This window comes from Amblyomma americanum, chromosome 2 (genome assembly GCF_052857255.1).
Source record: "Amblyomma americanum isolate KBUSLIRL-KWMA chromosome 2, ASM5285725v1, whole genome shotgun sequence".
Lineage (NCBI taxonomy): Eukaryota > Metazoa > Arthropoda > Arachnida > Ixodida > Ixodidae > Amblyomma > Amblyomma americanum.
Window position 1 is genome coordinate 56,678,180 of NC_135498.1, and position 20,044 is coordinate 56,698,223.

Below are 20,044 nucleotides of genomic sequence, written 5' to 3' on the forward strand. Positions count from 1 at the left end.
CGAAGCGGAGTTTGCAACGACGACCACTCCCCGCTATACCATAGTAATGCCCTCTGACCGCAAGGGCACGGTAATGCTCCGCGAGAGTAATGACCGGCAAATGGTCTGCACTGGCTATGTGCTTGTGGGCAGCTGGCCAAGTAACAACTAACTAGCAGTGCTTAAGTGTATAATGTACCGAGTAACATCCTGGTTTTTCAGGCATGCAGCTGATACCGGAAAAGACTTGGCGCGAAGGCCAAACTTGTTGTTATATATACTTAATAAACAAGGCTCGCCCTATATATGCTCATGCGTACCGACTAGTCTGGAGAAAAAAAACAAAAACTTGGCAGTGAGCTTCTCTTTATGAACTTCGTTCCGCGTCCTTCCGGTTTGCTGCACTGGTGGAAGCTTACCAACAATCCTTCATCGTCGCACTCTGACAGTTCTGGACCGTGCTCAAATCTCGGTAGCCGCCACAAGTATAAAAAAAAAACGGAGGTCTAAACCGTACTTAATCAAACCGAGCTGTAGTAGACTTCCGCCTAATCCGTACTCGGCCCGCTATAAGCCGGACAGGTCTCCTTCGCTCCGAACGCGTGCTGGCTAAAGCGGAAGCCTTGCACGTAAGTGCACTCGTCAGCCTTGCTCGCGATCATATCGAATAGCCAGCGTTCTCGGTGAAAAGGGACGGGAAAGAGAAAGCTATCGGGGACCTTCACCGCCAGCCTTATTCCGCGGCAGCTTGTCAGGGGTGATCGGTTTCTGGCAGTGCAAAGCTTTCCCTCCGCGCATTCATGCACTACAGGGCTGCTGAATCAAAGGAGGGCGTTCCCTCTCGTCACACCGTTCCTGTCGGGACCGCCCTCTCTCCCTGCGGACAGGCCGTGCACTGTCTGCGAGGCGAGCCGAAACTGCACCGCGCCGCCGCGCCGAGGCGGCAGTGATACTATGTAGTGGCGACGCCGGGCGACCCTTTCAATCATCCGCCAAGCCGCTCTCCTCCTAGACGTAGGTCCGGCTCTTATTCGCGCGAGGGGGCGCAAGTGGCCAAGGGCGCACATCGCCGCAAATGGAATGACCTCGGCTTCAAAGGGCCATTTATTTCTTTCAGCCCTCTCTTATGAGTACGGACCACGCTCTCTCCCCCCCCCCTCTCCCCCTTCCAGTGGAAACGTTGCGCATTTGGAGCCCGCTACGATTGCATCCTAGGCGTTGTCTCGCGTTTTTTTTTTCTGCCTAATTCGCCGCGATTATGAAGGCGCGCTTTGCACTGCAATCACTGTGTTTGTTTATTTTTTATCTCTCTCTCAAACTATAGTATTAGCGCGTTCGGTAGACCTATAGCAGCGACGAACAAATTTGCTTCTGTGGTTGAATGTGTCCCGCAAAGTGGAGCTACGCTAAAATCGCAGGAATGTCCTGGAGACACCGTCGTGATGTTGAGACGACGCATCGAGCGCACACGTGCAGAACATCAGCAGTGCATCTGAAAAAACCCGGACGCCCTTTTTGCTCTTTCGCGCAGCCTCCATTGTCGCTTTCCACCTATTTCGTTTCACTGCTTGCGACAACTGTCCCTCTTCTAATCGCAAAAAGCACATGATAACTGCCCAGTTGCAGCCAGTCGACCAGCTCATGCACTTTCCTCTCATTTCTGCGTAGTCACTTACTGTGCACCCTTGAATAGGTGCGACCACGGCCTCACTAATGGTTTAATGAATGTTTTCATGTGCTCAATAACGGTCATTCTTACTGCCTAACTGGACCTGCACCAGCAGGGACAGGTACGGGTGCTTCCGACCACGAGAGTTTTATAGACCTGCGCACGAGCCGGCATTTCCGCTTTAGTATAGAGCGACTATTTTAGCTATATCTCGCTGGCTTTGAAGCGGAAGCTTTGCAGCTTCCGCCTGCAAATGACGTGACGAGTTCTCAAAGCTTTCCGCACGTGCGAACAGTTTGTAACTGGCTCGCGTCCATGACCTCGGCAAACCTGACAGCCCCGCGTACGATAACAACCAATGCGACGGCCAACGAAGGGTCATTATAACGGCAGGACAGTTAGGAGAATTCTGCCGCTGATTCGCCGGCGGCTGCAGCTGTAACTGCCACTACCAAGCGAGCAAACTGCGAAGTGAGTTCAATAACACTTGCTGCTGTTCTACTCCCTTCCCCTTCCTCGCGTTGTCGCTTTCGCGCCGCGTCTGCACCCGTATAACCGAACACGAATGACTGCAGAATGCAGGGTCAATGACAGAATCCTGAGTGGACTCCGAGATTCTGTACAGAAAAGAAGCAGAACGGAGTCAACGTTTCACGTAGCAGACGTGGTCATGGAGGAAACATGGCACTGTCCGACGAGACCGATGCCTGACTGACGCAGGCGATATTTCAGCAGGCTCATCGCACCGTTGCCTACACTTCACTTTCCGCGTTTGCAGCAACATAACAACCTTACGTCAGATAGCGGGAACGTTTTATGTTCCGTGTGAGACGTACGGCATCGAAATACTTCCGTATATGCACCAGGAAAAAGGTCACCACGATGGTGCACGGTTGATATATACACGCCGGAAAGCTCCTCGTTCACCGCGGCGCTCTCTGGGCAACATTCACAGGTGACTTGTAGCCAGATTTTATACTCTATTTGTAATCCTGATTTATACATGCATACTTTATAAAAAAAAGGAATGGCAGAGAATAATGTTAACAATATAGTTCCTCTTTTTCTTTTGCTTGTAAAAGTACGTCATCAAGAGCTCTCTCCTCCATTGCAAGGTTAAACGAAAGCTCGCGCAATGGTAGTCGCGGAACCGTTCCGCATGCAGATGTACGTGCCCCAGTAGCCCCATATTGCAAGCACAATCGTCTTTGGCCGTCACCATCCTGCAACTTTCTGTTATCTCGAAGTAGACGTCTGCGGCTTATCGTTCAGCATGAGGCGTGTTTCACTACTCGTTTGAAAGTGTGTTTCCTCTTCACTTAGCCATTCTTATCCTCTCCGGGCAGTCAACCTACCAAGGCAGATTTTTTTTTTTTTCGAAGGGTACGACACTTTCTTCGGTTGCGCTCCGACTTCTCAGTACTCCCTGAAATTCGTGGGTTTTTTTAGTAATCAATGCGCCGTTAACATTAGCCGAGTTTTAAAGCCAGTTCATCTAAGCTTCTCACAAATCTGGCAGCTCTCGATCATGTTGACCTCAGAGTTTTCAGATCCGGCCGGTGCAGATATGTTCAGCAAAGACTGCATTCGGGACCTTCGACGACTAACCCCTTTGCGTCTCTCGTTGGCTGCATTCAAGATGCTCGTTTTGGGTCTGTAATGTTCTGCTCCACAGCGAATATTTATCGCGGCTAACTCGATAACACGCACCGGGAGGCACGCTATCGCCGAAGTCACGAGACGGCGTCGTATGCAAACTGCGATGTGCCAACCCCGCGGAGGGAATAGCGGCGTTAATGTAGGGAAAACCCGCCGCGTAGTTTAAGCGAGCTTCAAGAATCTTGAGGTATCTCAGAAACGGTTCAGTTCCACAGAAGAATGCACTCCTCAAGGGGGAAGCCCCCAGGGTCGGGCAAAGGCAGACGTCAGCACCGCACGAAGCCAAACGATCCTACAACGAACGTCCCTAGTGAAAACGCGCGCGATTTGAATGAAGAATGGCCTTGCATATCAGTTGTTCGAAGTGTAAACAGAGCGGCGGCGATGGTAACAGGGGAGTCGGTCGCGTGCTCAGCCGCACGTGCGCGGGTGAATCAGTGGCTGGTCGGACGACCACCTCTCGCACGCGGTGTGAGCGGTCTCACGCAGGCTCCGAGAGCACGGCGGCGTCTTGGGGCATCACCACCGAGAGGGCCTGGAGGTCACGTGCGAAGGCGTCTCTTACCTTTTTACTCTTGCCCGTTGCCGTTGTAAGAGTGGCTGCGGCGGCTGCTGCGAGCTGTCCTTTCGTGGCACTCATGGCTTGCGGAATGTGCGCGTGCGTTCAAGCGCGGGGGCTTTAATAGACGGCCGGGGAAAGGACACTCCTTCTCGCTGGTCGGACGGGTCCTGTGATGCTGTCTGTCCACAGGCGCCACATTTGAACGTCCTCGTCGCCGCCTCCGCTGCGGCCGCCCTCTGCCTCACTCCTCGGCTTACGTAAGTCATCGCGCACACGCACATGGTGCGTCCGTAGGCCCTCCTTCTTCTTCACCGTCTTGGGACGCGCGGTTTATGCGAGTTAATAATCGCGCGCCGACCGAATCGCGCGCGCTACGGTCACAGGCGCGTCCAGGGGGAGCCACACCAGGCACAGCGGGGGGTCGACGGATATGTCATGGAACTGCCAGCGTGTGCGCCTGCACGTACTCTGCACAAGGCGCGTTTGGGATGGTTATCGCTTCTTCTTTGGCATGATCACCTCCGCCGCTGCTGCAGTTATGAAACCTGTTGCGTGGACAGCGGAGTCAAAGGCGATGGCCCGGACGAAGGCCGCCTAAAGGACTGAGCGGGCGCCTGAGCGCTCCTGCTGTCCTGGACGGCTGCGGCCACCGCTGCATTCACTGCATTTCCTGCTTTTCTCTCTCTCTCTCTCTCTCTTTATTACTCTCTACCTCTACCTCTTTCTGAGGAAAGCTAACAAAGCAGCTGGCTCCGCGGAAGCCGAGTTTTTTGTTGTTGTTTTCCTCTGAGGGCACTGTCTATTCATGTAACCTCCCTTGTTGCGCACAAGCCATGCGTAGCTTAGATACACGCATGGCTATCTCCGTAAAAGCGCATCTCTTCCCTTTATATAGTGCTTGTAGCAAAAGTGTCCGCGGCGGAGTAACCGCATTGCGGTGATCCACTTCCACAATGCAACAGTACTTTTTCGTCGCTTCATTGCGAAAATCGAGTCTAACCCTGCGTTCGTCTGCCGTCAGCATTCATTCTGGCTCTGTAGTTTAAACGAACAAACACAACTGAAGGATCGGGAATATACAAAAGCGCTACAGACGAAAGTGGAACGACTTTCCTCGCGTGGAAACGCGATGTCTATAACGGTCATTCGTATGGCGTCATCAGCGTCGCTTGAGAGCCGTATAGCTGTCCGGAAAGGAACACGGTTGGCGCTGTTGTCATGACAACCATCGCGGAGTTTTTCAAGACTTTGCGCGCGAGGGGCGTCCAAGTCCTCAGTGGGCGCCCCACAGAGCATCGCGGCACTCGTTCAAGCGCATGTTGGGGAAGGCTTGAAGGAGCGAGGGACTGTAGTTGGCTGTCACCTGTCAACCTTACGCTGTTTAGTCTGTGAAAGCGTTATGCAGCCAACGATCTCACTGAAGTGAAAGCGTTATGCAGCCAACGATCTCACTGAACAAAATGATTGTCCAAACCGTACGCACTGGCACGAAGTTCTATTTGCAATAACTACGTCCGGTGCGGCACTGCACGGGCTGACAAACGCCACACGCTGGGTCGAAGGTGAACATCCCTCACAATATGTCATGACGCGGAGTGTGCAGCTGTGAATTCCGTAGCATGACACTGGATCGCTGCGGAGCCGAGGCTTGTCCCGTCTCGTTTTCAGTTCAGTTGACAACGTTATTAGCTGCGCAGTGGTATTTAGAAAGAGTGAAAGTTGGGGTGGATGACGTTTCCATTCCGGGATAGCTAATTTTGAAAGTTTCGTAAGTTGTAATCAGGTTTTGCAAGATGCAAATAAGGTTGTTGTCAAGTTAATTATTCCCGATATTCGGGGCCAGTTATCGTATCTTTGTTCCAAGAATATGGTCAGCTCTTAGCCCACTTGAAGCCACTTCCTTTTTTCTTTCACCGGTCTAGACAAGCGTTCACCCCAAGGGACACCCTGAAAATGTATTGGCAACAGCTACGTAGAAATGCTGACGACGAAATACTGCTTTCGTCTGCCGAGGAACGCGTCAGGGACCATTTGACCGCCGAGTCTAGCCGCTGATGATTGACGGGCTGTTTTCTTTCTCTCTACAGAGCGACATTCCAGAGCATCTCCTGTGCTGTCGGTCATCGGTCAGGACCTAACGTGACGTAGCCACTCACTCCTTCGGTCGCTGACGTGTAGCGCGGCGTCCAGCGCACCCTTAGCTGCTTGTCGAACCTCGCACTTTTGGCTCACTGGAGGCCATATCGGAAAATTCATCTATGGCCGGCTTCTTTACCTAACACGTAATGACGTTAACTTTTTTGAAGCAGCCACAGAAGTGCATGGGTATCCCCACTGATGTAACAAATAAATTCTTTTGGCGCTTAGCTTTGCCCACGGAGGAAGACTATATAGTCTTGCTCCGTGGCTTTGCCTCACCACAGATCGAATATTCTTCACTTGCCCGCAAACTATCGCACCAATAATTCATTGGTTGCTCTAACGATCGGAAGGTGGAAGTCCTGTAGCTACGAATACAAGATTACGCTTTCACGCTACCTGGTATGCGTGCTTTGACCTCACAGCCGCTAACGTAAGACATTCCCATGTGTTCATATAAAACTGCGTGCAATTGGTTCTGCCGCGACGATAAGGAGAGGGTGTCAAATGGGAGAAGGACGACCTGCACAAACGCTCAGAAAGCCCATCATTCACAACACAAAGCAAGTCATCAACAGTCACAACCATCAGACTGACGCACAGCTCAAGTATAATTCGACCACGAAGTGTGTTCGTAGCCTCGTAGTACTCGTACTCGCATTCGTGCGGTCTTCCTCCTGGTCGGCACTGTCGTCCACGATTTGCATCTGACGCGCGCTATCCCGGTTATCTCGCCTTCGGGCCCCACTGTTGTCTTTATACTCGCGAGTGCTTCGTACTATACGCTTCCTCCTATCGCATGTGCTGCGCTGCATCGCATATGCCACTGGGTTGCCCTGTTTATGTGCACCATTCGCACTTCTTGGACAGATTACTCATCCAGACATGCACTGAGAGCAATCCGCTGCTGGAACAATGCTAGGATCAACGGCCTGGGGCGCTGTTGTGGATACCGACAGGCTGCCGGTCTTCGAACAGTTTCCCTGAAAGTTCTGTCGACGCTGAAGCGAACCTTGTGTCGTCCTCTGCCTTCTTTTTTTTAACGTGTTAGCATTAAAATCTCTACCGTGAAGAAAAGCGGCTTCCGGCGATGTAGTGTTGCGTACACCACCGGCCACCGTTGCCAGGTAACAAAGTGGAGAGGGGGAAATTCCCCTCTCTACTTGTAGCACTGTCGGAAGGCCCGGTATGCGTGTTCAAGTGTGGAATGAACAAGAAAAACTAGGACCCGTTCAAGTGTCTCGGGAGTTGACACTCTTCAAGGCTCATCTCTTGTGTTCTAAGAATCTTTACGTAACATTCTTGCGTTTGCTCCCGACAGGTCGCAAATGCCACGGATGATCCGGCTATGTGTCACACAACCGTCGGTACGGGTATACATTCGACATATAGTATTATGCAAAGGGCGTCTAGCGAGGCAGGAAGACATGCGGATGGTCACAAACAGCCGCAACGAAGGTGTGACTGTGTGTACGCGAAACCATAGTGCAGCAACAGACATAGTAGTACACGTAAGAGAAGTTGGCAACGGTTGGCAACGTCCCTTGTCCGCTGCAGCGCTACGCGGTTTTCAACGTTAGTTATCATGCTGGAAGTGATGTGTTCGGTCGATACAAACGGTCAGCTGCGAAATCTTCCCCTTTGAAGAGCAGAATGGTACTGCGATGTCGTTCAGTTCACTAACGCTGCATGCTTGAAAGTCAGTGGAGGTTGCAGGTCTGCAACATCAGGTAAGCAGGCAGTTCGCACTAGCTGCCTCAGCGAATCGGCGCGTAAAATAGGGCTCGTGGTCCAAAGTCTAACTGATGGCGATGAAAGCATTTATTGCAGTACAGGTAGAGGATGGGAAAGAGGAGGGTACCCTTACAAAAATTTCTTTAGACAGTCTGTAGGCTGTCCATGCACTTCTATCTATAGAGTCTATAGACTTTCTATAGACAAAGCCAAGAGAATAGTCTGTAGGCAATAGACATCTTATATACAGTCTATAGACACTCTACAGATTTATGGCCATACACTTTTAGTAGAATTTTGTCTATAGACAGTCTATACACTATGAATAGACAAAAGGAAATGTCTATAGGAAAGCAATAAAGTCTGTAAGAAGTCTATAGACTGTCTATAGACCATTTTTATAAGGGTGGTGTCCCTAGTCCAGGACTCCATTGGCGTAAGCTGCCCTTGCTCGTTCTATAAGCTGACGATGACGGATCCTTCGTTCGCGCTACACAGTGCTGCCTCCCACCCCTCCCGCGTTGGCTGATTTATAATATCAATGACTTGGTTTTTTTTGGCAAGCCCATACCACTCGGTACAGGCCTGCCTTCTCCTCGCAAAATTTGCATTTTGATTCGATGGAATTCGAGTTTATGGGATGTAATACATAAGGGCTTTGGAATGTCTGAGTCTGTAGACTACGAAGGTAAATCTCCTCGTTTTTGCTCAGGTTTTTTTACAGGTGGTGGATATGTCTGCCGCTCTAATCCGAGGTGTTGTCGTAGCTCGCTATACGTTGTGATTGGATCGAACTGGTCCGATTTCGAGCTCCATCTGTCGGGGTCCTTAGGGAGAAAAGCTCAGGCTGAGTTGTGTCCCAACTCGTTCCCTTCTGTAGAGTAATGTACATTTTATAGCGTTCTTTTTTACACACTGGACCCTCTAGCGACCACTTGTCGCAGTGGTTGAAGGCGCCCAATCGTGGCTTTTGTCTAACTTCATAATCAAGACGATGTGTGCAGTGCCAAAGTTCTGAAAAGCTTAGACCTTAGTACGCGATGCCATGAAAAATGATACTGCGAAAGCGGTGCAGCGCTTTGCCAATACACTCCTCTCTAGCGCTCTTGTGCTAACTGACAGAAGCGACCGTCAGGGCAACCTCTCTGTCCGCTGTCGTCTCAAGACACGTATTTCATACATGCTTGTCATCGTTCGCAGAACACGGTTGCAAAAGCAGAATGCCAGTCTCTGCGCGGTCGCCGCGCCGAGTGTACGTAATAAGGTCCTGCACTCCATCACATAAAGCAGCTCTAACGAAAAGGCCATACCATTCCTTAAACTAAATAGTTTATGGTTCATGAGGGTTTAACGTCTTAAAGCTACTCAGGCTATGAGGGACGTCGTAGTGAAGGTCTCCGGTAACTTCGACCAACTGGGGTTCTTTAAAGAGGCTCTGAAACACCTTCCAAGGAGAGGACATCAACTTGCTCAATCACTGCATTGTGTTGTCATAACTCCTGAGCCAAATAATACACTTCTACAAGCAGCAGAGAACCCACAATTACGCGCGAAAGTTGGGGAGCCTTTCCCGACGACTTTTTCATGCTCGCACCCTCCTCCGTCGCTCGCATCTACGTATGCAACTTGAGAGATGGCTATTGGTTAGATTCTTTCAGACGTCAGGCAGCTACCATGGCCGCGGCCAATAAGCCGCGTACCTCCGGCGGGTCAGGAAGCTTCGCCCCCGGAGGAGGGGCCGGCGGAGGAGCGCCGATCTTCCATCGTGCAAAATGTGACGAGAGGAGAGGGAAAGGCGCGAAGACGCTGAAATTCAAATTTTGACCACAGATAACCGTTTCTACAAAGCGCATTAAAAAATTCTTCCTGGACAATATTCGTGAAGCGGCGTGCTTTAACATCCCAGGCATACAGCAACTTTATTAGAGTCCCTTTCAGAGCCTCTTTAATGTGCACTGACGTCGCACAGTACACGGGCCTCTATAATTTCGCCTCCATCGAAATTCGACCGCCGCTTGCCGGGATCGAGCCCGCGACTTTCGGGCCAGCAGCCGAGCGCCATAACGACTGCGCCACGGCGGCGGCCTCAACGCGACTCTTCGACGGCACAATATTACCAGGAGACACCGGGTGGCGTGTCACTTGCGTTTCCAAAGAATAACGGTGCCTCTGCTGTGCGCCCATTCTGAAGTTCCGCATTCGCTAACATCCTCTTGACACCACTGACCGAGCTTCTTCTGACTTCACTTTAGCAGAAGCGGAACTCTGTACTTGGCATTGTACTTTCAGATAGCAGACAAGAAGCATTACCACACCAGTGTATTTTAAATATTATTATGCGTTTTAGCTGCGAGGTGCACGTACACGAATATGCACTAATTCATTACATATACAAAATAACGCGGGTAATGTAACGAAGAAAAACTAAGAAGCAGTTCAGGTGCACAGAAGGGGTTACGGAGAAATACGTATAAGTAAGTAGAAAGAGAACTTGAGTGCATTGCTGTTTACAGGTCAAGGCTCGTGAAATGAACATTTCAGCAGGCGTCGCAAGGGTTGACGCACCCTTAGCACGCTTTCGTAACAGCCTAGTTTTTCGCGAGAGCGCCACAAAAGTCGTTGAGCAGTTTGGTTAATGTTACGTGCGCTGAATACCACGATCAGCTCAGTACGCGTCTTTTCATGCTCCCGTGATTGCAAGGCTTCATATCTTTGAAATTCCAAGCCTATCACGAGAAAGTGGCGCAATAGAGCTTTCTTACAAGCGCAGCTAGTATGCATGGTAGGAATTAAGAGTCTGCTGTGCAGCGGCCATCGTCATGGGTCCGAGAGCACGTGCTCGCGAAGCACGCTTAAATTAATATGTTCTAGAGCGGGTGAATGACTTTCTTGTAAATGAAACGCTTTCGTGAGAATAGCGCTAGCGTAAACCTCTTCAGTTAATTTCTCGAACTCGTCCCTCAAGTGCGCGTTTTTGGGGGGAAATGCAGAAGGCGTGCCGACAAATATAAGATACTATACAGTCGTGCCTAGTTAATGGGACACTGGTTCCGGAGCAAAACTTCGTATATTGAAGGAAACAAGAAACTTTTTGATTAAGGTCTGTTTTTGGTCATACGGGTAGGCAATAAAGTAGAAATAAAAGAACGCCTTGGGAGCTCCAAGCGAATTATCCTAGCTGCCACTATAAGAAGCTAGATGGCGCCTCATGGCGTAGTGACATGCAGCCCACTACGGCTGTTCACATTATGCGAAACGCTAGTATATATCTGTACTCTGTCGGCTGACGACTGCTGATAGCGACTGCGAATGCAACACAACATGCAGAAAATGTGGTCTTCCATTCATTCATGCTATGCGGCCAATGGTAAGGCGCGTCAACTGGGCACCTTGGACCTGTAAAGCACGAAACCAACAAAAAACAAAAACATAACTCAAGCATTTGAAATTTGGCCCTGCTATTCGCTCATGTTCTGTCCTTACATGAAAGGAAATATCTGGTTGGGGCAGTTGGGGATTTGTTCTTATCGGTATCCATATCAACACGACAAAAATACATGGGCCATTATACATAGTTGCACACAGCCTATAGGTTGTGTGCATTTTTCGCGCTGTGTGTGCACTTTTCACCCTCTCCATTGTCCGGACAGCGAGTTTCCATATAAACAAGGCGAAAATGCATCGAAAAGGTTTGGTCCCTAGAAAAACTATAAAATTCCAGTCGTCCATATTAACGGGAGTCGTGTTAACGGGACACGACTTGTATGCCTAACGATTCAACAACCGCTTGAGCCACACTGCCTCCTTTCTCGCAAGCCCTCTCCGCAGCCTTCACTTAAGGAATGCTAGGAACTCGGAACACTTAGTCTTAACGGATGCACGTGACACGTCTCTGCACAGGAATGCGCCAGCCTGCAGTGCTATGTTTGAGACGCGACTCACGTCGTGCTTGAAGTTAAGCGGATGCGTTCAAAAAGTCGTTTCTGCTCGAAAAAAACAAACTATGGGGACGCTTAGATCGTTTTAAGAGTGGAATGCTGTAGCATTAGGTTTCGCATTTGTCTTAGCTTCTGTTGCAACTTCTGTGAGTGCGTTTGCATCACTCTTGGCAATTTTGGTCCATCGACAGCCATAATTGGACTGATAACAACAATGACAGGTATCCGCATATGCTGTGACGGTGCTGACATTTTCCTATATCATATTTTTTTTCTGTGTTTTTTCTGTTCTCTACATGGGTTACCGTCTAAAAACTACGCAGCTCACAACCCGGCGGGCAGTTTCTGATGACGTCACAGGATCACGTGATCTCTCTAAAAAATCATTAATTTAATTGCCGCTTACCACGGTGGGCAGCTCGCTCACAATCCAGTGGCGAGGTTGCCATCTGTCACGATAGGCAGGTTGTGACGGCGTCACATTGTCACGTGACCTCTTTCGACCATTCAGCGAATTTCGTCTCGAAAAGGAGCGTATGTTCTGCTCTAAAGGTCACGAGAACATGACACACGCCGTCGCAAAGCACGAGACGTTGGAGGGGGCACTGGTGGCATTTGATGGTCCATTTTTTTGCATGTTATGCTTGAGTGGAGTACTTGACTGACTGGATCAAAATTATTAGGAATTCGCATTGTCGGCGGCAACGAAGAGCCAAAGTAAGCGGTACACGCAGCAATGGTTGTGGTTCATCTCGCTTCCTCCTCTGGGTAAAATACTTCTCCCTCTCGCACAAAAAATTTTGAATATTCATTCCATTCCTTTATTCCTTCCCTTGCGGCGCGGTTCAGGTGTCCAACGGATATATGAGACAGATACTGCGCCATTTCCTTTCCCCGCCAAAAAAACAATTATTATTAATGAAAAAGTGTAAGATACTGTTATGGAAATATTGGAGGTAATGGCCCATTCTTCTGACGCGTTTCTTTCGATCGCATCGAGCAGTTAAGGCTGTCATAGAAAACTAATGAGGAAGGGTTTTGACGATAGCAATAACGTTAAGAACAAAAAAAATGAAAGGCTGCCGTGGGGGTTGTCTGCGGATATACGGATTGTTATACTGAAATCTTACATTATATGAAAAAAAAATTGTGTTCATAAACTGTTTCCCATTCAAAATTTTTTTTTGTCCAGAATTGTTGGGTATGAGTCGTCTACCCAGAGTAAGCACGATTTCGCCACCAGAACCATTGCTACGTATGCCCCTGCTTTTGGCTCCTCGTAGCCCTAAACGATGAAGATTACTAATAATTTTTATTCAATAAGGGAAGTATTCCACTCAATCATAATATGAAAAAAAAATGGACCACCATATGCCACCTCAAGAATCAAATTACAGCATGAACATGCCAGCAGTTTAGCCGAGAGAAACATTTTACAAGGTGCAATCAGGGATGTGAAAATCACGCCAGTTGAAGATTTGGCCCGGTGTACAAACCAATGCGCAGCTTTGGAACTGCAAAGTGCTTATTGCGATGTGTTTATTGAAGAAGTTGAAGAACACCGGCTGACCATGCATTGGAAGTCAAGCAGGGACAGATTTACCCCGCATTGCGACGGCTCGTCGAGCTCTGTAAGACTGTAGACACCGAGCAGCGGCTAGCCGAGAGCCAGTCGCACAAGCAAGACATAAACGCCTGCATTCGTGCCGTATTCAGCGGAAAATGGTCTCAGTTAAGTCCCCTTGGAATAACTTCTCCTTGAAATGTCCGACCAGCAGCCGTCATAGATCATAGTTGGTGACGTTTCGTGAGCACATTCATAGCACTCGGCTCCAGTGGGAATAGTTTACGTTTCGTTGTTTTTTCTCTTTTTTTTTACTCTGGGCGCATTGCCAGAGCATACGGTTCGGGAGGAATCCAACTGACGTGCCTGAAATCCAAAGCTCATGTGTCTGTCTGGCCTGACAGGCTTAGTGTACAGGCGTATGAAAAAAGGCGGTAAAGACAAAAAGAATTCTATAACTATTTCCACGAAAAAAAAGTGTCCTAATTTTGAAATTGATGTGCTTTATTTGCATGACAACTTTATATCGGCCGGGGAAGGGTGATACGGAAGTTTGCAGCATCTTATACTAATAGTATTGAGCCCTGAGACATCTAAATGACAGAAAACGCAAACTTGGAGAATACCTAAGAAGTTTAAGTCCATTTTCAGAGTTATTCTCCTATTCGATGCAGCTATTTTCCTCCTATTCGGTTCGACCTGTCACATTCTGGCGGTCTCGCGTGCTGGAGCATAAAACTGGTTTCTGTCATAGACATAACCAACAATTTTGGACAAAAGCATTCATTAGTGAACGGGAACTAGTTTATGAACGCAATTTTTTTTCATATATTGGAAGATTTCATTATAGCAATAAATACATCCGCAGATCTCCAGTCGACCGGCTTGCATTTTTTTTTTGCTATTAAAATTTTTGCGGTCCTCAAAATTATTCCCCGCTGGTTTTCTATGGCCGTCTTAACTGCTCGATGCGGGTAATGGAAACACTCTAAAACAAAGATTGTGCTGCACATCGGATCATTACCTTCAATATTTCCAGAACAATATCTTACAGTATTCCAATATTCAAAATTTTTGTCCAAGAATATTGCACATGAGTAGTGTCCCGCCACCGCTACCAGCGCCACGAATCTTTTCTTTTCCAAGACACGGGACGTTAACGAGATATTAGTACGCGCCTTACATGTAGCACTATATAAACTTGTATCGCGGTTGGTGATGACGACAACCATGAGCTTCCAATTTCCAATTAATGTGAGAGCCCACGACTGTCCACGTCCTCCGAAGGTCACATGGCAACACACCACACCCCGAGCTGGCACATTTGAGAGGCAATCAAGCGCATTGACGGCTTAATCAAGTTCCCGGTCACTCAGAGACAACCAACACGTAATACAACGGATGAGGAGACAAAGAACGAGAAGCCCCTCTGACGCGTCTCGGTCGCCGTCCACTGAAGCGCCCGCGCGCATCAACGCCGCGGTCCGGCGCGTCCGCCGAAACGCACCACGATGTCAATCATATCGAGGTCGTTCCTTACGCAGAGTGCTGCGTCACTGCCGGCATTCCCCAAGGTCGCGGCGCGCCGTGTGCCCTCCCGAACGCGAGCTGGCTGACGTGCCCCGGGGCGCGTCGATCCGACCCGGAGACGGGGACATCCCGCGTGGGTCGCCGTCGAGATGTCAGGCCGGAGCGGCTGACGTCGACGGCTGTCGAAAGCGGCCGAGACCAGTTGACGGCTGCCATGCAGCTCACCTAGGAGCTCCACCCGAAACCGCGGCAACCACTGTGACAGCACTGGCTGCTGTTAGCGTTTGCTTAACCAAGTCGCGACAATAGCAACTTGTTAGCACTTGCTTCCCTCTGAGCGGAATCTCTAAACGGAGAAATGGACTTGGAAGAGACAAGAGATGCGGAGAGCAGGGAACTGATGGTCTGCCGGTGCGAGATAGTCGATTCCAAAGAACGGAAAGGAGGCTTTGCCGCAGGAGTCGGCAGCGAGGTGGGGAAATGAGGTTAGGAACTTTGCAGCAGTAGGGAGGCGAGCTTGGGGAGAAAGGGGGTGGCGCTGCCTGTGGGGCTGCCTGTAAAGCTGTCTTTCTGACAAGCTTCTGTCCCTGTTCCCTCCATTCCTTTTGTTCTCAATGAATACACTATAGCGAGTTTATTTTATTTCACTCGACTAATTGGAGACCAATCGTAGAGGTCTTCGTGCTATGATGGACGTAACTGGATGGAGGTGAAAATGGCGATGAGGAAATAGACCCGAAAAACATAGACATCACCAGATAGACCTACAACAGAACAGCTTGGTTGTTGCCAGCTGCTATGTCACACACAGCGTGATTAGACAACTAAAATAGTCTTGGTATGAGCCAGTTGGTTAGATAGAATAGCCGGCTCGTGAAAAGCGGGACCGTCAAACGACGCAACGGGCCTGTCAGAATTCGTTCCGAAGACTGAAAGAAAGAAATAGCTTACCCTGTTATCGGTTCCAGACACAGGGGGTGTTCAGACACCCACGTTACCTGTGGCGAAAATCAGGCGCTCATAAACTGCAGGGCTCACTAGCTCTCAGGTTTGGCTACTCTTAACGTAAACAGCTGCGAAAGTGGAAGCCGAGACAGCCGCCGCCATAGCTCAATTGGTAGAGCACCGCACGCGACATGCGGAAGTCGTGGGTTCGGATCCCACCGGCGGCTTGTTAGTTCCTTTGCTTCTACTTTCTTCTAAGTTAATTGTATCCAAAAATAATCCTTCCATTACTTCCTCCCATCAACAAAAGCCGCTATTCAAAGAAGTAACTTACTCAGTGCCCTATGTGGCCTCAAAGTCAGTTGGCTTGTTTCTACAGCATATCTTAAACGAGAAAACCGACGTTACAGCTCTGCACGACAGGTAAAGACATCGTCGACTACATACGAAGGGCTGCTGGTTGTGAATTCAGTGCGTTCGCGGCTAGCGTGCCAATAGCAAGTAGCGTGCCAATAGGCTACTCTTAACTGTACAACATGAACTTTGGAGAAGCATATGTGCTTCGAGGAGACTGAAAATTAAGCCATAATTATTTTTTTTCTTGAGACACAGTTCTATTAGAAGATGGAACCTGTCAAGTAAACGCCGTATGCAATGCAGAGAACACAGCTACCGCAGGAAAAACTGCTATACAACAAAAAAGCGCCAGAAGATGGAGTTCAATCCACCAAAAGGAACGGCGCGCCCAATGCGGCGAAAAAATCCCACTTATAATCATAATAATAATCATCATCATCATCATCAGCCTGGCTACGCCCACTGCATTGTGCCCACCTATAATAAATACTAGAAAAAAAATAAACAACAGCGTTCGTGTTACTGGTCAACAAAAGCGAGTTACGGACTAGCACGTGTTCTTTCCTTACTACTTCCGTAATGCGGTCATGTGCCAAAACTCTGTCACAGTTCTGTCCTCAGAACAGCGGTTCAACGCATATGCCACTCTTCTAGTCGTAAGTGGCGCTGAGCCGTAAGTGGTTCGTCCAGAAGGCCGGTAGCAACGCGAGACCGCCCGTTACTCGGATCAATTCCCCATCTCAACCTTCTTTTTCCATCCGCCCTCGAGGCACGTGGGATCAGTTCCTTTCTTTCTCTCTCTGGCGCGCCGCCTACTCCAAGCCTAGCCGCCGTCTTCATCTCCGTCGCGACCGTCGCCGATGCTAGGGTCTTGCGAACGGCCGTTCTCGTGTGACCGCGCGTTCGTCCAGCGCGCTCACCCTCTGACGTGGTTTGGCAACCGGCGTCGCGACGAGTTTCGGCTGGTGACGAAAGTGCGGGCCTTAGTGTCGAGTTCGAGCCTGAGACGGTGTCGAGTTCCGTCACCGCGTCAACTTTTCCTTCTTCAAACAATTGCGACGTTTTGGGTGGTGATTGCCGCTGATTTTCTCGCAAAAGAAGCATAGAAAAGGAAGTGCGGAGTAACGCTGTGGCAGCACTATTTAATGATAATAAAATAAGCTTTTCTCAAAAATGAGCAGGCATCAGGCTTGCTTCTGCAGGCCAACCACTGGACTCGTTCTTCTTCGCAGGCCACTCAGGTTTGTTGAGCGGCGTGAAGAGCAGTGGACCTAACTCTTACGGGACTAAGGAGTTACGAAGATGCTACAAGAGCTCTATTATGTACTACATTTTTGGCAAATGCTGCTCATAAGTACGATCATCTTCCGATATGTGGTCCGTACAGATAAGCGTTGCATGATGAAAAGGGCAGCGCGCCAGGAACTATAGAGCAGAGGTAGGCAACCTCATGAGGTCGACCTCAACCTCAAAGTGACATCAACCTCACGTCGTGAGGTGAGGTTGAGGTGAGGTCGGCGACGGCTCGAAATTTTGTGAGTGAGGTCATCAAATCAGACCTCAACCTCACGCGTGAGTTTGAGGTTGAGTGAGGTCGTCATTCAGTGAGGTCGAAATTTTGAGGTCGAGAGTTTTTCAGTTGCCACGTCTTACTCCGACGAGCGCCGCTTCTGAGGCGGAGTTGCAGCGCATCACCGCAGTTTTCATGCAATGACGCTTGGTGTTCGGTTTCCCCTGTTTGGACAACCGGATGCCACAGTTCCCTCTTAGCTTTCGGTACTGCGCTGTAATGTCCGTTCAGTCCGAGCCTACAGGAAGACGCACCCCTCTGGTCTTCCCGGAAGGAGTGTTGCTGTCACAGCACGCCACTCTCCCTCCCCCTTGCCCCGCTGGCGTAGCACTCGGCTGCCTGACGGTCGGCTCAAACTCCCGGGAGCGCGCAAAGCACGTAACTCACGTTGACCCGCGGTAGCTTTGTTTGATACCGCAAACAAATAAGTTCAGTCCAACAAGCACGCAATAAATTAGTCGCAGCGCGGATGGCCCCAAGCAAGACTGCTTCGTGTTCATGCTCGTTGGCGGCTCTGACGTCATGGCTCTTGCCTTGAAGTCGAATTAATGGGATCCTGCTGTACATTAGAAGCTGACTTTACAGAAACTGGAGCTCTCGGCACAGGCGAGACATTGTGATTCAGGCGGTTCCTAACAAGGACAGCTGCTGATTTGGTTAAAAAAGCACGAAGCCAGAAAAACCTGTATAACATCGTCGAAGCTCTTGATCGGTGTCTTCCCCTTTCGAATATCACACTACTTCCGTATATTCCCGTTCCTTAATGCAAGCCGATGCAAACATAATTTCACTTTTATATCTTTCCGAATAACCTATCTTTGGTCTCCGGTTCCTTGTTCCTTCTCGGAGATTCACTTATTATGCCGAAACACCGCAACACGAGGCGAACGTGCCAGCATAGCGGTGTTACAGCGGCGAAAAAATGCAAAACTATAATGAATGTATGGTGGTGTGGTAGCTGATTCCTTTTCCTCCTTTTTTTAATAAAGATGAAAGGACCCTGTCACGCCGCCGCCTCAGCAAAGATTTCAGCACTCGTGAAGCGACTGCCTACTCTTTTTCGCGATGTTGTTGCCTGCTTGTACGGGTCGGCCGGTTCCGTAATGAGAACACTCCTTTCGTCTCAGCCCGGGAGAGTTTCGGCTCGTGTGTACAAGTGAGCCCTTTGTGTGTGTGAGCGGGTGCGAGAGTGAGCGGACCTGGCCCGTTGTGCCTGTGAGGGAGCGGATGTGAGTGCGAGTGGACGTGATCCTTGGTGAATGGGAGTAGGTGCATGCATGTGGACATGAGCTCTGAGTGTGAGTGTATGTGAGTGCACGCAGACGCGAGCTCGGGTGGAAGAGAATGGTAGTAGTTTGTCAATGAGCGAGAGGAAAAAGTATTACCGAGAGAGCGTGGCGAAGCCACCTCTCAATGGTGCCGAGGTGTATCTCCCCACAATTGAAGTACATGCTCGAATTTCAAAGTATCTGAGCGAAAACTATATATGATAGGGAAGGAGCAAGAATAGAAAAGGCTGTATACGATCTTTTCCTGTCTTGGCGCGCGCGCGCGTGTGTGTATGCCTGGTTGCGAAAATTATTTCTCGTAGGGACACGCTTGTCAAAAGCTTTCAGCTGTTTAATTGGCCATTAAGTCAGAGTTAAAGGCCCTAACCAAACACGTATTTCACGTGACTGCTAAGACTTTATACTTTATCTATACTCAGCACTTTATACGTCTCGAAAAAAAAATTGCGATAAACATGCTACATCTCCCTAGCCACCCAGGTATTGTCAGCCGCTGTTAAATCGGTGCCCTGCATTTGTCTGAACCGCGCAGTACGCTTCACAAACCAAAAGAAATTCAGCTTTAGGCCAGGCCCTGTGTGCACAAATAGCCAGTTTGTTAGAGTTTCAACCAACCGGCTAAAAGAGGCACCCTGTGAGATAATATCCTTGATATAGCCCCTTTAACCCTGCCCACTGCTTTGTATCTTTTATTGATTATACATACACTAAATAGTCGCGTTAACAGCGACGCTTCATTTCAGAAGGATTTCCAATTACCGGGAACACCGCGTCGCGTCCATCGGGGGAGTATACATTGATCCAGAGCGTACGCTGTCCTGATTCGCTCAGGCTCCGTTTTCGCCCTTTCACCCGCGCGATACAAACGTCGTTACGCCCCATTCTGGGAAACTGGGTGAAGTGACGGAAGCGTAGTGAACAATATCGGGGCCCCCGGCCGGCAATGCGCGACTGGCCCGAATTGGCGCGAAGGGCACGCGGTCGTTGGCTTTCTTCGCTCGCGCACGTGCGCCTCCTCCTTTTTCTCATCCTCCTCGCATCTGCGAAGCTCGCCCTCCCGTTCCCTCGTCGTGTATTGTAAACAGTGGAAGCCAAAACAGCGCGCTACA

The 20,044-nt window shown here is 49.5% G+C and overlaps 1 protein-coding gene and 1 long non-coding RNA gene across 3 annotated transcripts in view; one reads left to right on the forward strand and one right to left on the reverse strand.

Moving 5' to 3' along the window:
* The window catches only part of LOC144119697 (uncharacterized), a 96,549-nt gene that overhangs the window by 38,111 nt on the left and 38,394 nt on the right, over positions 1 to 20,044 (forward strand). The gene's annotated exons all lie outside the window — the stretch shown is intronic.
* LOC144121298 (solute carrier family 2, facilitated glucose transporter member 1-like) overlaps positions 1 to 20,044 on the reverse strand; it is an 81,928-nt gene that overhangs the window by 34,833 nt on the left and 27,051 nt on the right. The window contains exon 1 of one of the 2 annotated variants that reach the window (XM_077654436.1): positions 3,873 to 4,025. The exons of the other annotated variant lie outside the window; for it this stretch is intronic. Within the exon in view, the coding sequence (XP_077510562.1) occupies positions 3,873 to 3,947 (75 nt within the window). The 5' untranslated portion in view covers positions 3,948 to 4,025. Of the gene's footprint in view, positions 1 to 3,872; positions 4,026 to 20,044 lie in introns of those variants that run through there. 2 annotated transcript variants of the gene reach the window in all.